This window comes from Solanum verrucosum, unplaced genomic scaffold, assembly GCF_900185275.1.
Source record: "Solanum verrucosum unplaced genomic scaffold, falcon-dt-bn FXZP01000235.1, whole genome shotgun sequence".
In the NCBI taxonomy this organism is placed as follows: Eukaryota; Viridiplantae; Streptophyta; class Magnoliopsida; order Solanales; family Solanaceae; genus Solanum; species Solanum verrucosum.
In genome coordinates this window covers 1,795,267-1,813,156 of record NW_026019948.1, presented here as the reverse complement: position 1 = coordinate 1,813,156, position 17,890 = coordinate 1,795,267, and the positions used below count along the sequence as shown (strand labels likewise).

General features: G+C 36.2%; 1 protein-coding gene across 3 annotated transcripts; it reads right to left on the bottom strand.

The window, feature by feature from the left end:
* Window positions 1–298: 298 nt before the first annotated feature.
* LOC125812906 (phospholipid--sterol O-acyltransferase) lies at window positions 299–16,949 on the bottom strand. 3 transcript variants are annotated; one of them, XM_049492377.1, is made up of 16 exons: window positions 16,650–16,949; window positions 16,244–16,379; window positions 14,144–14,288; window positions 13,413–13,582; window positions 13,237–13,313; window positions 7,923–8,136; window positions 7,668–7,845; window positions 5,437–5,536; window positions 4,066–4,160; window positions 3,522–3,573; window positions 2,938–3,009; window positions 1,913–2,081; window positions 1,099–1,203; window positions 938–1,022; window positions 766–855; window positions 299–644 (listed from the first exon to the last, which is right to left on the bottom strand). In XM_049492377.1, the coding sequence occupies exons 1-15, from the start codon at window positions 16,863–16,865 to the stop codon at window positions 774–776; spliced, it is 1,896 nt and encodes a 631-aa protein (XP_049348334.1). In that variant the 5' UTR covers window positions 16,866–16,949; the 3' UTR covers window positions 299–644; window positions 766–773. The 3 variants fall into 3 exon arrangements, 2 of the variants coding, with proteins under 2 accessions (XP_049348334.1, XP_049348342.1); XM_049492385.1 differs by having other exon boundaries at window positions 7,668–7,842; window positions 16,650–16,880; XR_007442027.1 differs by lacking the exon at window positions 299–644 and having other exon boundaries at window positions 1,099–1,193; window positions 16,650–16,880.
* Window positions 16,950–17,890: the final 941 nt, after the last annotated feature.

Below are 17,890 nucleotides of genomic sequence, written 5' to 3'. Positions count from 1 at the left end.
ATATCTCGCATAATTAATAAGTGTTTTTCAAGCACAAACTTAAAGAGGAACTTTCAGACAAGATAAATTTATTGAAGATATTTTTTTAGTGCGAAAAAACCCGATTATTCTCCTTGCAAAATTTTTGGTGATGATTTTGTAAAAGATGCAATCAAAAAGGTCATATTACAAATATGCGCTAGTAAGACCCTCAAAACAATTCAAAAGCTCTTATAACATACTAAATAAGATTGCACCAAATTAAAGTGTTCAAACTCAAATTGGATATACCAACTTGAATTTGAAGGGAATGTTAAAATATTAGAAATATTCTTTAACAATTTCCTTCTTGGTTTAGTCTGAAAATATGGACTAAATATTCAGAATTATTGGGCCTCAAAACACCAATGCATATAAATGATTATCAGAGGCTTCCACGATATTAATAGAGCTATCTTGACTCTTAGCTGAAATAACATTCTAATGTGGAACATATTCTGGTGCTAAAATTTAATACTCTACAAAATTTCTTCGATGAACAGCGGCTCCAGATGCTCTCCAAGTTTATGATACACAAACGAAGTTGGATGTAACGCTGTCCAGATGAACATCCCAGTCTTTGCTCTCTGAATCATTTCACCTTGTTCTTCAAATGTTTGTGCAAACTTGTTCCGTCAAACAAAATTTCTACGGTGAAAAGATTGTTACTGATGCATTTGAAAGTGATGAATTGTCACAGTTGTACAACGGAAGTTGGTCTTCCGTTGTACAAAGTAAGAAACACACCTTAAAAATCACACATAGTGCGACAGGAGATGAGATGTAGAACACTTCAATCTGCAACTCTGTCCCAGGTGAACATCCCCGAATACATATCTGCATCATTGTAACCAGGGAAAGGTTGGCCTAAATACACAAAAGGAGAATATTTAGCAAAATTTAATTTGAACATTCTTACCTGTATTCACAATGTTCAGACCATGCACATCGAGCTTTCCCGTAATCCCAATAGCAGTCCTCATCCCTCAGAGGCCCACGCTTTGCTTTTTGTTGCAATACTTACAATGTCAATAGAAACTCAACATTTATAGAAGAAAATAGTAAGGAATCAGACATCACCTTTTGTAACAAAGTTAAACTTTTTATCAGGATGAATATCATGCCACATCTCAAGCCACAGCTCCCGCATCAAAGCTGGAGATCTGACAATGTTCCTGTGATTTGCTACCCAAGAAAATTTACAGTCATCAGATCGAAGATTGCCACGAGGTGTAAGATGTCTAAAGCTTGATTCAATATCTTATATCTAGAACTATCCAACATTACCAAATTCATTATATGCAATTGTACAAGATCTTTAATATTGCATCATATGGAAGCTGAAGATCATATATGCTAGATTGAGAGTTATACATGGATGAACCATGTCTTAATTATGTCCAGTATCAAATGCTTGCAACTGTCTTAAACCGATGAAGAACTCAGAAAAGTAATATTAGCCAATGGAATTGGGCAAGCACTCAAAACATGCTACTCAGGCAAGCTGGAAATTCCAATGTCTGCTTTTTGAACAAAAATATAAGTACTTAATGATCCAAGAACAAAATGTAGAGGCAAACTTGTTCAATTTCGCATTGTTAAGGGGAAAATTTGGCCCTTTTCCCTAAAAATTAGGAAAACAGAGAGGAAGGTAAAGAAATAATAGGTGAGAAATTTCACATCGTAAAAGAAGAAAAATAACTGCATTCCGAAGCTTTTGGGTATTAAACAGGTAAAGCACAGCCACAAATGAGATGTCGGAAATCAGACAGTGAACCAAAAGAAAGAAATATTTATTTTCTAGCCAACAGAGGAAGTGAGAGAGGGTTAAATAACCCAGAAATTCCTTTAGGAAACTTAATTAAGAAAAAGGAAATTGAGATATTTCAGATACCTTTATCAAGCTCCCAAACTGCTGTTCTCGTTCCTGGAAAACTTTCAGAATCCTCATAATAGGTTATGTACTTCATTGTAGGTAACTTTGTCATATTGGGAATGATATCTTCACCATGTTGATGCTCTATATTTTGATGCACTTGTACATCTGAGCCATCATGCTCTGACTGATGTTGTCAAAGACAGAGAGTAAGATAGAACTGCAGTTGCCAGTGAGTAGACAATATAAATGCTAAAATCATTCATAAGCAAGCTTAGCAGAAAACTGGAGAGTATGAGGTCATGTGACTACATTTTCATGAGTATGTTATGTTTCCCATATGAAGTCAATTAGGTGAAAGGGATCCTAATGAAATAACATTGCATAGCTTGGTTATGAACCATCCTTTCCAAGAAAGTCCATCTTTGTTCCACACAGGACGATTAATTAGGATTGAGGACCCAAATCATTTAGTTGGGGTAGCTGCCGCATTAACCTTCTCGGACCCTGACTGTCCAACCGGAGACCAGATGAACTGCTGAACTGGAAAAAGTTGGATGTAGTTCCAACTGCACTCAAAAGTAGGGCTGTTGGGACCATACTAACACTGAGAAATGGACTGTTTTGTAGAAAAAGGTGGGGATCTTTAAAATGTATTGCATCAGACGTTCAAGTATCTGAGATATTACTACAATTGTCAGACATATCATAATGTATGCTCCTCTAATGTGTCTGTGCAGGATGGTGAGATTGTGTTGGAGCTGTTTTCATGCGCTTAATATGATTAGAAGTATTCCCCATAATTAGTGCAAGTAAAGGAGGTAATAATGGTTGTGGTATTCCAATTTGACTGAGAATGAGATCAAACAAAAGATCAGATACCACTTACCAGTTTAAAAAAAATTCAGATACCAAAAAGGAAGATAGGTGATCTTTTTAGACAGGAACTCCAAAAAATATCAATTTAGCCTTCAAAGTCATACAACAGAACTGATCAGGGGAACAATGGTATCTTAGATAACTAATACCTAAGACAGTGATACCTGTGGTGTCCTTGTTATGTTCACTTTTGGCCCCAGCCAATTCTTGCACCAGGAGAGGGAATGGTATGGCACCTGCGAATCTGCTTCACTTAATAAAAAAAGAATCCCTTGCTTGTACTCATAGTCATAGATATGAAAGTTATCATAATCAAACGGACCTGTTTAAGTTAAAAATTACACTACTTATGTCAGATTTTTGCAGCTAACTCATAATTTTAATATAAACGTTACCGTTTGTCACACATAATATAGTGAAATTTGTTTCACATCTTAAGACTACAATTATCTAAAGTTCATTTTAGACATATTTACTTACCATATGTAAGTAGCCTTATACTCCTATACAAGAAGCCACTTTAGTACATTGTCAATCAACCAAGCTAATGAGTCTTTTATGTTATTTCTTCTAATTGCAGGTTAAAGAGGGAGGTTTGTTACAGTAATCCAACTAAAGAGAGCTTTCTAACGACATCTAAAATTTAAGAGAGCTTTATACCGACATCTAAAATTTAAGAAGGGGGGCCATTTCAATAAACCAAGATAATTATAAACTTAAACATGCATGATTTTATCGTTCATCGTACCGTCTCATCCCCACTTGTTGCACCCGGGTTTCCTTCAACCAGATTTCCTGACCTAAAAGGAGAAAAAAATGAGATACTGAAAGGGATCCATATGTTCAAATAGTCAGTATTCAATCAATGAGAGGAAACAAGTTAACATATATCTTACTCAATGTATAGATTAATATGTACAAGCAGAAAATAATTTCATATTCAATAGGAAGAATGATCAATTAAGTATCATACATAGTATCATACTCCACATTGTCTGTATGGAAATTAAATACTAGGACTAAACTTTGGAGCTTGGGGATTTTAAAAGAAGGATACAATGTCCTGCATGCATTATCCAAATTTACATAAATCATGCAACTTAATCCTCTATTTTATTTTCAACCCTTAAAACTTTCTGTCTCATTGAAGCTGTGAAAGACCCCCATGACATGGATGAGGAAAAGAACATGATGAAGTAAGAGCAATAATAACAAGTGAAAAACCATGTTCAGATGTGCTGTTTAGAGAGAGCTTTTCAAAATATGCTATCAAGATGCAGAAGACAAGTTACCGGGAATACAGAGATCCTTCGATTTCATATATCACATCTGTTATAATCCAATTATCAGGATAAGGCTTCCCACTTGGTGCAAAATAGTAACCAACCTGCCATTCAACATGAAGAAACCAGAAAAATATTCAAGATCATATATTGATTGAAGAGCATAACTAGAAGAGGAGAATATAATCACATAGAGGCAAGTAATGATAGCGTGGACAGAAGACTAAAAGTTAGGGTCTATTGGAAGCAGCCTCTCTACCCCACAAAGATAGGGGTAAGGTCTGCGTACATCCCACCCTCCCCAGACCCCACTTGTGGGATCATACTGGGTAAATTGTTGCTGTTGTTGTTGACAGAAGACTAAAAGTTATTAAGTGGGGGGTAGTAGAGGTAGACAGAGGTTGATTCATTGAGAAAAATAGCAAACTTGGGGGAACGCTATAACTCGCTTGTTTCATTTCCTTTTCTTTTTCCATATCATTATTTCTTCAATCAGGGTCATTCGGAAACAACCTCTCTATCTCTGCGAGGTAGTGGTAAGGTCTGCGTACACTCTACCCTCCCCAGACCCACTTGTGGGATTCCAATGGGTATGTTGTTGTTGTACTATTTCTTCAATCATCATTTTTTTCTTGCTTTTTTCTTCACTCTCTTGCCGCAAACAACTGATGGATATGAATATGGTAGCAAGCTCTTCCTTTAGAAAACGAAAATGAAAAAAAAAAAAAAAAGGGCAGCCAAAATTTTCAAGAAATCAAACATTATAGATCACAGCTAACATGACATGGTTGTAAATAAAAATGTGGACTTTCTGTTTCTGACTTCTTAAGCCCCAGATCAAAAGAGGCCCCTTAAAAAATTTCATGTTGGAAGTTTCAACAGAATACTTAAAAGAATTTGAGATCCAAACAGATACTTCCGTCACAAAGTTTCCATGTGAAAGCAATACGGACAAAGAATTATAACAGACATGCCTAGGGTGATCAACAACAGACAAACTTACAACCTTCTTGCTGTAAGTTCCATATATAGTACCACTCCACCTGTAACATAATATGCAAAGTTTGAAGGCTAATTCAAGGGTTTCCAGCCATCCTATCAACTTCAGATGAAGGGTCATCTAGAGAACTATTCTTTTACTTTAGGTTTTGAAGAAGTTCAGAAATCAATACAAGAACATAATGAATTCTCTGCTAAACGAGCGCAAAAAAAGTTGATTTAGTGTGTATGCCGATTTAGTGCAAAACAAGCAATACTGACACTTGAGAAGAGAAGAATACCTACTGCCTAATCATCCATGTTAATATACATATGCACAATAACATAATGAATTTCAAATTTGGTTGAGCAAAAACTTGACACTTGAGAAGAGAAGAATACCTCAGTCTTCGAATCTACGCCATAAATGCAGAATATGTTCTTGAGAGGTGGTCTTTCCCAAGGTGTTAGAGGATTTAAAATCGGATCATCATGGTAAGACCTGAATTTTAGATGGCAGAACATGGTATAGCTAGGAATAGTTAGCAAAGAAATAAAGAAAAAATAAGACAATAGCCAATAACTCATTTTTTAATTTTTTTTTTATAACCGAGAAATCCGTCTGTGACCCGCCCTTTGGACCAATCACAGTCTTCTAAACTCGGTGGATAATGGGTCCGCCCCTCTACCCTTCTCCACTTAAATACCGGGCGTCGCTTTGCATGGTGTGGGGATTGAACCTGCGACCTAAGCCACAAATCCTCCACCTTTTGCCACTTGAGCTAGGCTTTGGGGGCACAATAGTCAATAACTCATGGACAAACAAAAAGATAAGAAAAGAAAGTATGCACATGATAAGCTAACATAAACTACTTCCACCATACAATATTCTTTTAAATAAAGAGAACTTAATCGTTGACCAAGTTTTATTTAGTTATCCATCTGATATTTACAACCAACTTTGGCTAGCTCGAAGATTAAAAGAAGTTAGAATAAATACAACTGAATTAGCATAATAACATTGATAGCACCCATTTACCCTCGGATGTCATATTTCTCCGTTCAGTTTCAAAATTGCAACCGCAAACTCTGGTTCAATACTTTATACCAGAAAATTTCAACTATTAGTTAATGCTACTCTCTTTATATTTCAATTTTTAGTTAATCAAATTTTTCTCGTTAACTTTATTCATATAGCATCTTGAATTGATTTTCAATTTTTTTTTTTTTGATAACCGAGAAATCCGTCTGTGACCCGCCCTTTGGACCAATCACAGCCTTCTAAACTCGGTGGATAATGGGCCCGCCCCTCTACCCTTCTCCACTTAAATACCGGGCTTCGCTTTGCATGGTGTGGGGCTTGAACCTGCGACCTAAGCCACAAATCCTCCACCTTTTGCCACTTGAGCTAGGCCTTGGGGGCAAATTGATTTTCAATTTTCTCCATATAATTTCTCGATGAAATGGATGTACAGCTACCTGCATAACTGATTAATGATAGTTTTGGAATAAAAAGTAACAAATAAATACTCTCTTCATTTCAGTTTATGTGACAGCATTTCCTTCTAAACCCATTGCAAGAAGAATGACAATTGTCTAAAACAAATTTTAAAAATAGGTTTAACTTAAACTTCTCGTTTCACCCTTAATGACAATTTTTTTCTATAATAAGATAGATATAGACAAGCTCTTATAGCCACACAAATTTAAGGCATGTTTAAGATCAAAAGTTTCAAAAGTCTTATAAGTCACACAAACAGTGGCGAATTTAGGTGCAAAAAATAGGCCACCCGAACCCGTGGTCTCTTCATAAAATTAGATATTTTATGTATATATTTTCTAACATTTGTATAATATTATATTCTTGCACCCGTACTATAAAAAGTCTAGTTGGTCCACATGGTTAAATGTTGAGCTTTTGACTTTGAAGACTGAGAATCAATTCCCACTTAATACATTTTTCTTGGTGCACCCATATTCAAAAAATTCTAGATTCGCCTCTGCACACAAATGTTAAAGCGTGTTTAAGACCACAAGTTTCAAAAGGCTTCATTCCTTTCTGGAACTCCGTGCCCAGTCAAATTTTGCTTATAAATTGAAATGAAAAGAGTAATAAATTAGACAATCAGTATTCAATGATCTATCAAAAATAAAAACTTTTAAATGCACTATTCTAATAATTCACTGTGGCACACAGTAGATACCCTATGCATTGACAGTGTTTAGGTTGACACTGTAGTTATGCAATTCATGATAAATTTGGTGTCTTAATATTGATATATAGGAGGTGTGAGAGGTTGGTTATGGCAGGTACGAGGAGAGGTAGAGGAAGGTTGAAAAAATTCATTTCCTTCAACGAAAAGCTCAACTATATTTTGAATTTATTGAATATGTTACATTATAAGCATCAAGGACACTATCATTTTTGATGACCAAAGCTTTTAACCAATACATCAAGGAGACTATCTTCTTATCACATTATCTGAAAATGTTGCATGGCATAAAAAGATTTGTAGATTTGATAGGAAGCTTGTAATTGCTCTCTTTTGGAGGTGGCCAGCATTCAGGGTGATGAACGCAATTTACCAATTTCAAAACAAAAAAAAAAGAAAAGGATTTGCTGTTATACTCACTTTTTTAAAAGGTGAAAGAGTCTTTCACTGTCAGGATCATAATTCTTTATGGCTTTGAAAAAGGTTCCATCAGAGACTTCACGAGCAGAAAAGGACAATTGTGTCGGGTATCCACATTCCATTCCAGACAAGTTGGTTTGGGCAGTTTCTACAACTGATGGATAAACCTCATTCCCTGCTGCTAAGACATATTAAAAGCTCATTAACACAAGTTATGCTAAAGACACAACATGCTTGTTGGCCTTTCGGTCATACCTCGAATCGAAGGAACTTCAATATTGATTATGTTTGTTGGCCAGCCAGAGTACTTCGATTTAAGTTCATGCTCATTGCAATGGTAGGCATGATGGTATTTTCTGTTTCCACCAGAGAAATGTCTCCGATATAAATTATCAGTTGTACAATATTTTGAAAATGGTAACATCCATATAGAAGATCCAAACGTATTGAACATCAGGCGAGCTGTCCCCTGATAACTTGGAAAACATAGGAATCATATCAATGCAGAATTGCAGATATTGAAAAGCATAAGACAAACTATAATCTTTAGACACTCCAAGATAATGAACAGTATCATACATATTACTCAATGAAGTGCAAAAGGCCTTGTAATAAAAAGAATAAAAAGTAATAAATCTTTAAGAGAAGAACCTAGTTTATGCGAGTCATGTACTCCAACCTTTTTCTTTCCTTTTTTATTGTGACCATGTCACTTTTACTTAAACATGGCGAAAATTGGGGCTTCTCCAAATTCCATCTTCTTCTTTTTGAATGGAGAAGTGTTACGTGCTATTTTACAAAGAACAAACACTCTCCTGTTTGTCACCAATCTCTTATGTTTAAACATATTACAGGAAGAGAAAGAAAACGAATGGGAAAACATTCAAACAAACTAGGTGCACACACAGAAAGAAGGGGGCAAAAATGGCAAGTACAATGCATAGTAACTGCAGGAACACTGGAACAGAGTGGAAGGCGCATCCTCAGTTGTCATAACATCCAGATCCCAGACATTATTTTCCAGACATCCTCTGTTGTCTCTATATCTTCACCTGCCTATATCTCTTCCATAATATAGTTGTATTTTTTGTTGTTGAAAGCCTGTGAACTTCAGAATTTTCCCTTGATTTCCCCCATAGTACAGGTACTGCTTGTGTTAGTTTTATCATCGTGTATTAACGGGTTTGTTGTATTATCTGCTTGCGTTTAACTTACTTTAGCTTTAGTGTCCCTGATAAGATGTGATAGACTAGGATCCTGTCCTCAGTTAGGGTCGGAGGCAGGGGTGGGTATGGGATTAAGGGGGCTAACAGACTGAAAGTAGGGCCTTGGAACATAGGAAATTTGTCCAGGAAGTCCATTAAATTAGTGAAGACCCTTAAGAAGAGAAGATCAATATGAACTGCATTCAAGAGACTAGATGGGTAGGTTCTAAGGCTTGGGATGTGGACAGGTTCAAACTTTGGTACTCAAGAAGTCCGGGGAACAAGAATGGTGCAGGCATTCTAGTAGATGGAGACCTTAGGGAGCAAGTGGTAGAGGTTCGGAGGGTTAACGATTGGTTGTTGGCGATCAAGCTAGTCGTTGGAGGGATAACTTTGAAGGTCGTTAGTGCTTATGCTCCATATTCAAGTTTAGACGAGGAGGTCAAGACGCGTTTTTGGGAGGAATTGGATGCATTTTTGGGAGATATGTCGATCACCGAGAAGGTTTTCATTGGCGGAGATTTCAATGGCCACAATGGGGCAACTCGTAGTGGTTATGACAATGTGCATGGCGCAGTGGTTTTGGGGTTAAAGATTGTGGTGGAAACTCATTCTTGAATTTTGCTAGAGCTTTTGAGTTGGCAATAGCTAATTCGTGCTTTTAGAAGAAGAATGATCACTTGATTACCTTTGATAGCACGGTGGCTAAAACTCGGATAGATTACTTGGAAAGGCGATAGAGGCATTTGTAAGGATTGCAAAGTTATTCCGAGTGAGAATCTTACTACTCAGCATAAGCTCTTGGTGATGGACTTGGAGATTAAGCGAAGGAGGAAGAAGAAGAAGTTATATGTTTGGCCTAGAGGGGACGAGGGGGGTTGACACCTGCCCTCTCCCATGTAATTGGGGATAAGTTAATGACGGTGGGAGCTTGGTAAATTAGTGGGGATGCTTTCGGCATGTGGAATAAGAGGCTAGTCGCATTAGGGAAGCTGCTAGAGAGATGCTAAGGGTGTCGAAGGGTAACTTTGGTGAACACCAAGGGGATTGGTGGTGGAATGGAGAAGTTCAAGGCAAAGTGGAAGCAAAAAAGGTTGTGCATGTGAAGTGGGTAGACTGCACGGACGAGGCCGAGAAGTGAGCGAATAAGGGAATATATAAGGCGGCAAGGATGGAGGCTAAGTTAGCGGTTACAACAGCTAAGAGAACAGCTTTTGAAAGACTGTATGTTGAACTTGGAGACGGAGGTAGAGATAAGAAGTTGTACACGCTCACGAAGGCAAGGGAGAGATAGGCCTGAGACTTAGATCAAGTGAAGTGTATCAAGGATAAAGAAGGTAAGGTGGTAGCGGAGGATATCCTCATTAAGCAATGATGGCAAGCATACTTTCACAAACTTTTGAACAAAGACTATGAAAGTTTGGGAGAGAGTGGTGGAGATGAGGGTGAGAAGTGGGTGTCTATCTTCGAGTATCAGTCCAGATTCATGCCAGGGCAATTGACCACGAAAGTCACCCATATTGTGAGGAGATTGATGGAAAAATATTAGGAAAGGAAGAGGAATTCACATATGGTGTTCATTGACCTTGAAAAGGCTTATGATAAAATTCCAACGGAAGTCTTGTGGCGATGCCCGGAGGCAAGAGGTGTATATGTGGCCCGTATTAAGGCGATAAAGGACATGTATGAAGGAGCTAAAACGCGAGTAAGAACTGCGGAAGGAGACTCGAAGCATTCTCTGTGGCGATGGGATTACGCTAGGGGTCAACTCTTGGTACATTTCTATTTGCCTTAGTGATGGATGTATTGACGCGAGACATTCAAGATGAGGTGAAGAGGTGTATGTCATTTGTGGATGACATAGTACTGATTGTTGAGACGCGCAATGGAGTTAATGCTAAGTTAGAGGTGTGGAGACAAACTCTGAAGGCTAAAGGGTTCAGGTTGAGCCAGACCAAGATGTGGACTGCAAATTCAATGATGTGATGAATGAGGTAGGCATGGAAGTGATGTTTGACACAAAATATCCCCAAGAGAGATAGATTTAAGTATCTTGGGTCTATAATTTAGAGGAGCGGGGACATTGACGATGATATCACACACTGTATTGGTGCGGCGTAGATGAAGTGGAGGCTTGCCTCTAGATTCTTGTGTGATAAAAAAGTACTGTCGGAACACAAACATAAGTTATATAGAGTAGTGGTTCAATCGACATTGTTGTATGGGACTTAGTCTTGGCCAATCAAGAATTCCCATGTCCAAAATATGCATGTTGCGGAGATAAGGATGCTGAGGTGGATGTATGGTCATACTAGGAATGATAAGATTAAAAATGAGGATATTTGATAAGGTTGGAGTGGCCTCCGTGGTGGACAAGACACAAGATGAGGGAAGCGAGACTGAGATGGTTTTGACATGCAAGGAGGAGATGCATAAGCACACTAGTGAGGAAGTGTGAGAGGTTGGTTATAGACGGTTTGGACATGTGAAGAGAAGATGCATAGGCACATTAGTGAGGAAGTGCAAGAGGTTGGTTACAGAGTGTACAATGAGAGGCAGAGATAGGCCGAATAAATAGTGAGGAGAGGTGATAAGACATGATATGATGCAGCTTCAGGTTACCGAGGACATAACCTTAGATAGGAGGGTGTGGAAGGCACATATTAGGTTCGTAGGTAGTGTAGTGTTATCTTGCTTAAGATGGCTGGTGTTTGCAATGGTACTAGTTGTATTATTTCTTGTTTTTTTATTTTTATCATTATTTATTATTATGTTTTAATTATCTATCCTAGTATGTTTTTTATGGTGTTTCGATTATTGCATGATTTTATTGTTGTTTTGGCTCCTCTCTAGTAGGCTTTTGCACTGTTTCCTTGTTATTTTCTATATTCTCTTAATTGCCTCTTTCTTTATACCGGGATTTGTTGCACTTGAGCCGAGAGTCTTTCTGAAACAATCTCTCTGCCTCCACGAGATAGTGGCAAGGTCTGCGTACATTTTATCCTCCCCAGACCTCACTTGTGGGATTTCACCGGGTATGTTGTTGTTGTTGTTGTTGACTTGCCGTTTGAGCCCTCTTTACCTTTCTAATGCGCTCACTCTCCTATAATGTATATGTAGACAATATGGTGAGAGAAAACGTTCTATAACACAATTTTCTCAGTTCGTAATTATATGTTCAAAGAATATATAAAAATGCATTATACACACACATACAACATATACGTATTATTGTATATGTGTGCGCTGTGTGTATATACTCATTTTGTCAGTATTGACACAACTTAATTCCAGAAATACTTGAACTAACAAATTAACAATCACAACAATCTTGCTACTTCACAAACAATGCTTATGTAAATCTTTAAATGCAGTACAGCAAAGTTTGGAGCTTCATGATTTCAGGCAGATAGAGGCAAGTCAAGAGAAACCAAATAAGCCTTGAGAATCTGCCGAAGAAGTAAGTTTCTTGAATCTACCGGTATATGTGTCCAGCTATAAATTAGAGGGTTAAGAGGCTCTTGATTTCCAACTTTTACGAACTAATAAGAATGTCCAGACTTCAACTTTATTAAGATTTCTAATTTATGAAAACAAAAACTAGAACTTTTTTTATAATTAATGAAACAAATACAAAAACAAGAAACTTTCAAACAAAAAAATTCAAATTGACATTTCTTTGGTAAATAAAAAGGTTGTCTCTAAAGCTCTCCAAGGAGTTAACAGTGCCTAGAATTTTTGTTGGAAAATTTATAGATGGGGAAAATATAATATCAAAATAATAATACGAGAATTAAGATAAATACTACTACAATAATATTCTTAAGTAATATATATAAATAATACTTGAATCGTGCTAGGCACTGCCCTAAGAAACTATTTCAGCGGTGTGAAATGTTTTTCCAGGATTAAACAAGCCTTCTCTAATTAATTAGAGGATACAAGAATCAACAAAATATAAATACTACAAAATAAACAGGTCGGAAGAGGATATTTTGAAATTGGTTGTGTCTTACTACTTCACTTGGTTATATGCCCTCAATACTACATCAACTTATATATAGGAGAGTTTAGGCCTTGAAGCTTGGAGAAAGGATAACATTACTTGGAGACAAAGGGAATTAATACTTGGAGGCAAAGGAAATTAATACTTGTTCATCAAGTTGATGACATATGCACATTAGTCATCAACTTAATGACATAAGTGCTTAAGTCATAAACTAATAGAGTCCAAAATATGTCTCAAAATATATTTTAAAATATCCAACAATTTCAATATCTGAACTGTGCAACCTAAAGGTCCTAAACAGGTATAAAGGTAGCCTACCACATTGGAATTTAAGTTGGATTAAAAAAAGTAAAACCTCTGAAACAGGAAGACCAAATGTAGACCCCGATAATGTTGCTTTGACTGTCTCGATAGCACCAAGAAGAGGAGCTCCTGAAACCACAAGAAAGCAGCAATTCCAGATAAGGACCAATCCCTAATTTCTGAGATAAAACTGGAGGTCAAATAGTGTTTTGGTTAGCAAAGGCATACCAACAGCAAAATAGGCATGAATGTGATCGTCTAACCATCGACCATACTCTTTTGGAGCAATCTCTAATTTCAGCCACTCCAAGAAGTATCTAAAGACATTGTTACCTAATGAATGAGCGAAAACTATTGAAGGTCCACCACGAAGTTTAAGAGCAGTTTCAAAAGTTAGCCTGCCAGAAAGAAAAAAAGAGATCAAAACCTCTCAATAAATAGAACACATTTATCAGAAAAAGTACAAAAGGAAATGCTTAAACACCCAAACACAGAATATGGCTTGGGCAATCCTCACCTCTTGAGCTAGCTTTTGAGGTTCAGTTAGGCCCAAGATCCATTTCTTAATATTTTCTCCTAAATTTCTCACAGGAGTTGAGAGATAAAAGGCAGGAAAAGAAAACTGTAAAGTCCCTGTGTTTTCGATGGTCATATATTCTTAGATATTTGATGAAGGGAAATTCCCCATGCCTAGGAGTAAGCAAGAAGAACTTGTATTGGATTCAAGCTCAGATCTTCAACCATTGTAATAAAGTTATTATCTTGCTCATAGCTAAATAAATTGCAACAAAATGAAAGAAAGAAATGCATGATTCTACTTTCCCCAGGGAAAATGGAACTGGAAAGTTAGACTTTTCTATCAATTAACTCATCATTTGCACTTAGGAAAGGAACTATGTAGTGAGATCATAACATATATATCTGAATTTAAGGCACAAACAGTATCTCGAAATACAAACTTTAGTTTGTGAAAGTAAAGGTCTCTCTCCTCAAGCTTTGATGGAGACAATCTCCAGTCATATGGAACTGCGATGATTGCATTAGCCTCAATACCAAATTCTATGCACCATTTAATCCATTCTTTCCACACTGATGACAAAGGACCTGAACACGAATGGAATTTGGATCAAGTAGAGAACCAACACAAGTAAAAGAATCATCAGGTATAGCCCCTACAGTAGCGGCAATATGTATGAAAAATTGTCCTTCACTGACCAGTCTCTGTTAATGTCAATTTTATATACAGTATTCTTTAAAAAATGATGACAGTAGAATCCCTGCTAAATGGTCTCGACAATCCAAGAAAAAAGGGCAGCACACAAAGTTCATGGGTCTCAAACAAGAAAAATGGCAATCGAGTCGTGCATTAAGAGGTTTTCCCTATTCAGTTCCATGTCTCACTAATTTAACAAAATTAAAAAAAAAGGAAAAGAATGTGAACTCAAAAAATGCAGCAGAATCAGTAGAAGGCGAAAGGGCCTGGTGAAATACACAAACAGTTGCCACTAGTTTAGAAAAGTATCTTCCACTTATTGATTTGATGAAATCATGAGACCCTGTTCTAACTTCTTGGTAGCATTCTGGATCTAGAGGTGTTAAAGAAGCCAAAAAGTCATACCAAACTGAACCACTTGAGCTGAGTTGATAAACTGATTTGTTCTTTAATTTGGCACTATTTGGTGTTAAACATAAAAAGATAATAACATTATGTTTGATTTATTATTAAGAAAAACAACGCTAAACCAGACCAAACCAACAATTTACGTATCACTTCGTAATTTTGTATATACAATAACATATTTCTTTTGCATTTTTTCTTATCAGGAACATATTTCTTTTACATATATATATATATATATATATATCCCTTTCCTCCTCCAGGTCTGTGGTTTTTCCCCTCTGGCCTATGGTTGCTTAAACATATGAATAAACATGAACTCCCACTATAGCGATTAGATGCTTGTTTTGTTGTTCTTTAGTTTAGTTCTTTTACAACTACAAGAATAGCTGAACATGGTAGCTGCAAGGACTTGATTAAGCCTGCATATGTTGTCATCCAGATTCTATTCGCGATGGAAGTAAAGACTTACTTGACCTTAACCAAAAATTGAAGTTCCACTTCTGTAACAACCATGTTCAATCAAATTATACATAGTGTAGTAAAAAGGAAAACTTTGGAAGAACAGGGAAGAAAAGCATTAAACGACTAAATACTGGAACCTGTAAAATTCATTTCAGACCTAGCTGGTTTGGTTTTTTCAAAGGTAAAATTGGCTCAAAATTTCAAACTAAACAACAAAGGCCCTATCTAGACCAGTGTTGTCAAAGGCAAAAGTGTAAGATAACGCCAAGGACTCATTGAATACTAAGATAAAGCACAATTAAAGCGTGCATTGAAGGAAGGTGCATATAAAAAGAAAAAATGGGTAAACACATACACAGTAGCATATATTAAAAAAAACAGAAAAAAATTAAGTACAACCACAAACAAGAATTATATGGGTAAAGGAATTGAAACAACTGTAATTAAGTAAAATATCTGAAGTAAAAACAGTGTTAGTATTTTCATTTTTTCTTTATAAAGCAAGTAAAAACAAGTGTATCAAGCTCAAAAACCAACAAAAGAAATTTATTAGATGCAACAATGCAAATTTTAAATGTCTAATTCAAATCGATCAACCACTATATTCTACATTTTCTATCTCTATTTCTCATATTATGTTTCCTAAGGTTGCTTCTGTAGATATTTTATTGTTTGGTGTAGCTCAAGACAGTAAACTCAGTGGTCTTGTAAGTTCTCCAGATATTATAAAAAGAAAGCTAGTTCGATGATTTTTGCTAACACATGCTTTAGCACTTGGTGCCTGCTGAAGCACTGCCTAAGCAAGGCAAAGTACTCAGCCGGCTCTGCGCCAAGATTCATGTGGCAACTTAAGATGTTACCATAGAAAAATCAGTTCAGTTTCACTTCTGTCTAATGGAGGCCTAACATTTTGAATTCCTTATTCCAGTTTAATAGAAGTGCAAATGATAACACAAGGAGAAGAAATCAAGAACACCTGTAATATAACCAGGATCAAGCTCCGTTATAGCAGAAAGGCCACTGTCAGGTCGAGACTTGCACTCTCTGTGATCTGTTTGATTGTAAGGATCCAACATCATACACTTCAACCAGCAATTTACAGCAGAAAGAAGCTGTAAGCAAGATAAATTTATTAACTTACAAGAAGTTAATACAAAATGTTACTCCTCTTTATCCATTCCGGATATTCAAGTCCAGTTCATTCCAATACAAAAACAAATTTGTCTTTTACCAGAAATTAGATTATCCCCAATTAATTGGTATTTGTCGTGTTCTGCTCTTAATTAAATCTACATTTTTACTCGATGCATGAAATCTCCAGCTTTGCATAAAATAAACAGTGAAGAATATCAATATCTGGAGAACTAATGTTGAAGATTTACTTTAGTAGTGTCGAGCCAGACTAAATCGAGAGGATTGAAATCGAGAGGAGAATAAGGGCAGTCTAATATTGACCATGCTCTCAGTTGTGTAGACGCGAATCCCGGGATGATAATTCCGGACAGCTTGGAGTAATCGCCGGCGAACTCACCGCAAAGGTTACCGGCGGCAGCTAGGAGAATGAAAGTGACGACGAATCCCACGTGTCCTCCCCTCATTGGCTAGAAAAATTTTGTTAATAACTGCAACTTTTGGGGCGACTGACTGACTTTGCCGCTAGGAGTTGGAAAGTTTTCAATGATGCCTTTATTTTTTCTTTGGTCAAAACACAACAAAAATACTATTTTGTCCGTTTATTATCCGAAATTACTCTATTTTGTTTTAGCCAAATTTTTGGCGTTCGTTCATTTTAAAATATATACGTAATTTTTATTTAACACTTTAAACACATGATAATTGTTTTAATATTAATTGATATGGTAATCTAATCAATGGCGAATTTAAAATTTTACGACGGTGAGTGCAATTTAATTTTTTAACATGAAGCTATTAAAATAACTTTGTATTAGGGAGGAATTGATTCCTCACCTACCAAAACTGAAGGCCTCAGTATTCACCTCTTGACCAATGCACCTAAAAATTAAATTCATATGTTGTGGGTGCTTCGTAGTAATATATTTAATTTGCTTAGTATTTCTGTATATTTATATATACTTTACGTTCGACTCATTCAGTACTCGAGCACCCACAACCTAATATGTAGGTCCCCCCAAATTTAATATGAATACTATGGAAATCTATATGGTAATTAATATGAATATTATGATAATCTAATCATTAGTTATTTCTCAAGGAATAAATGGAGAGTGTGATTTATTAACGAATCTTCTCATATTTAGGCTTACTATTAAATGAACGGTAATTGAAATAGGTATTCGAATTTTTTGAGGAAATAAATCAAATTTATCTCTCAATTTTTAATTAATACTTTGAAATTACGATTAGATTTGATTTCATTAAGATTAAAATTTGACCAAGGTTTAATATTCTTTTCTTTCACTTTTACTTTTTCACTATTTCAAAATAAGTAAATTTTAGAAATAGCAAATATAAAAATCATATTAGCGCTCTGTAGCTACAATTTTGCTATGCAACATCTGATTTGTATAAATTGCATTGATTTGTATAAATTGCGGTGATTTGTGTAAATTGGGGGTCTGTGTCTATGAAAATTGTGTTTGTA

What these genes read in the sequence shown, in the direction of transcription:
- LOC125812906 (XM_049492377.1), bottom strand. Translation starts at nt 16,865, where the DNA reads ATGAGGGGAGGACACGTGGGATTCGTCGTCACTTTCATTCTCCTAGCT. An exon ending in TGATCCTGGTTATATTACAG is followed by an intron (nt 14,289 to 16,243) that starts GTGTTCTTGATT and finishes ATTCGTGTTCAG; the next exon opens with GTCCTTTGTCATCAGTGTGG. An exon ending in CTTTACTTTCACAAACTAAA is followed by an intron (nt 13,583 to 14,143) that starts GTTTGTATTTCG and finishes TCTTTCTGGCAG; the next exon opens with GCTAACTTTTGAAACTGCTC.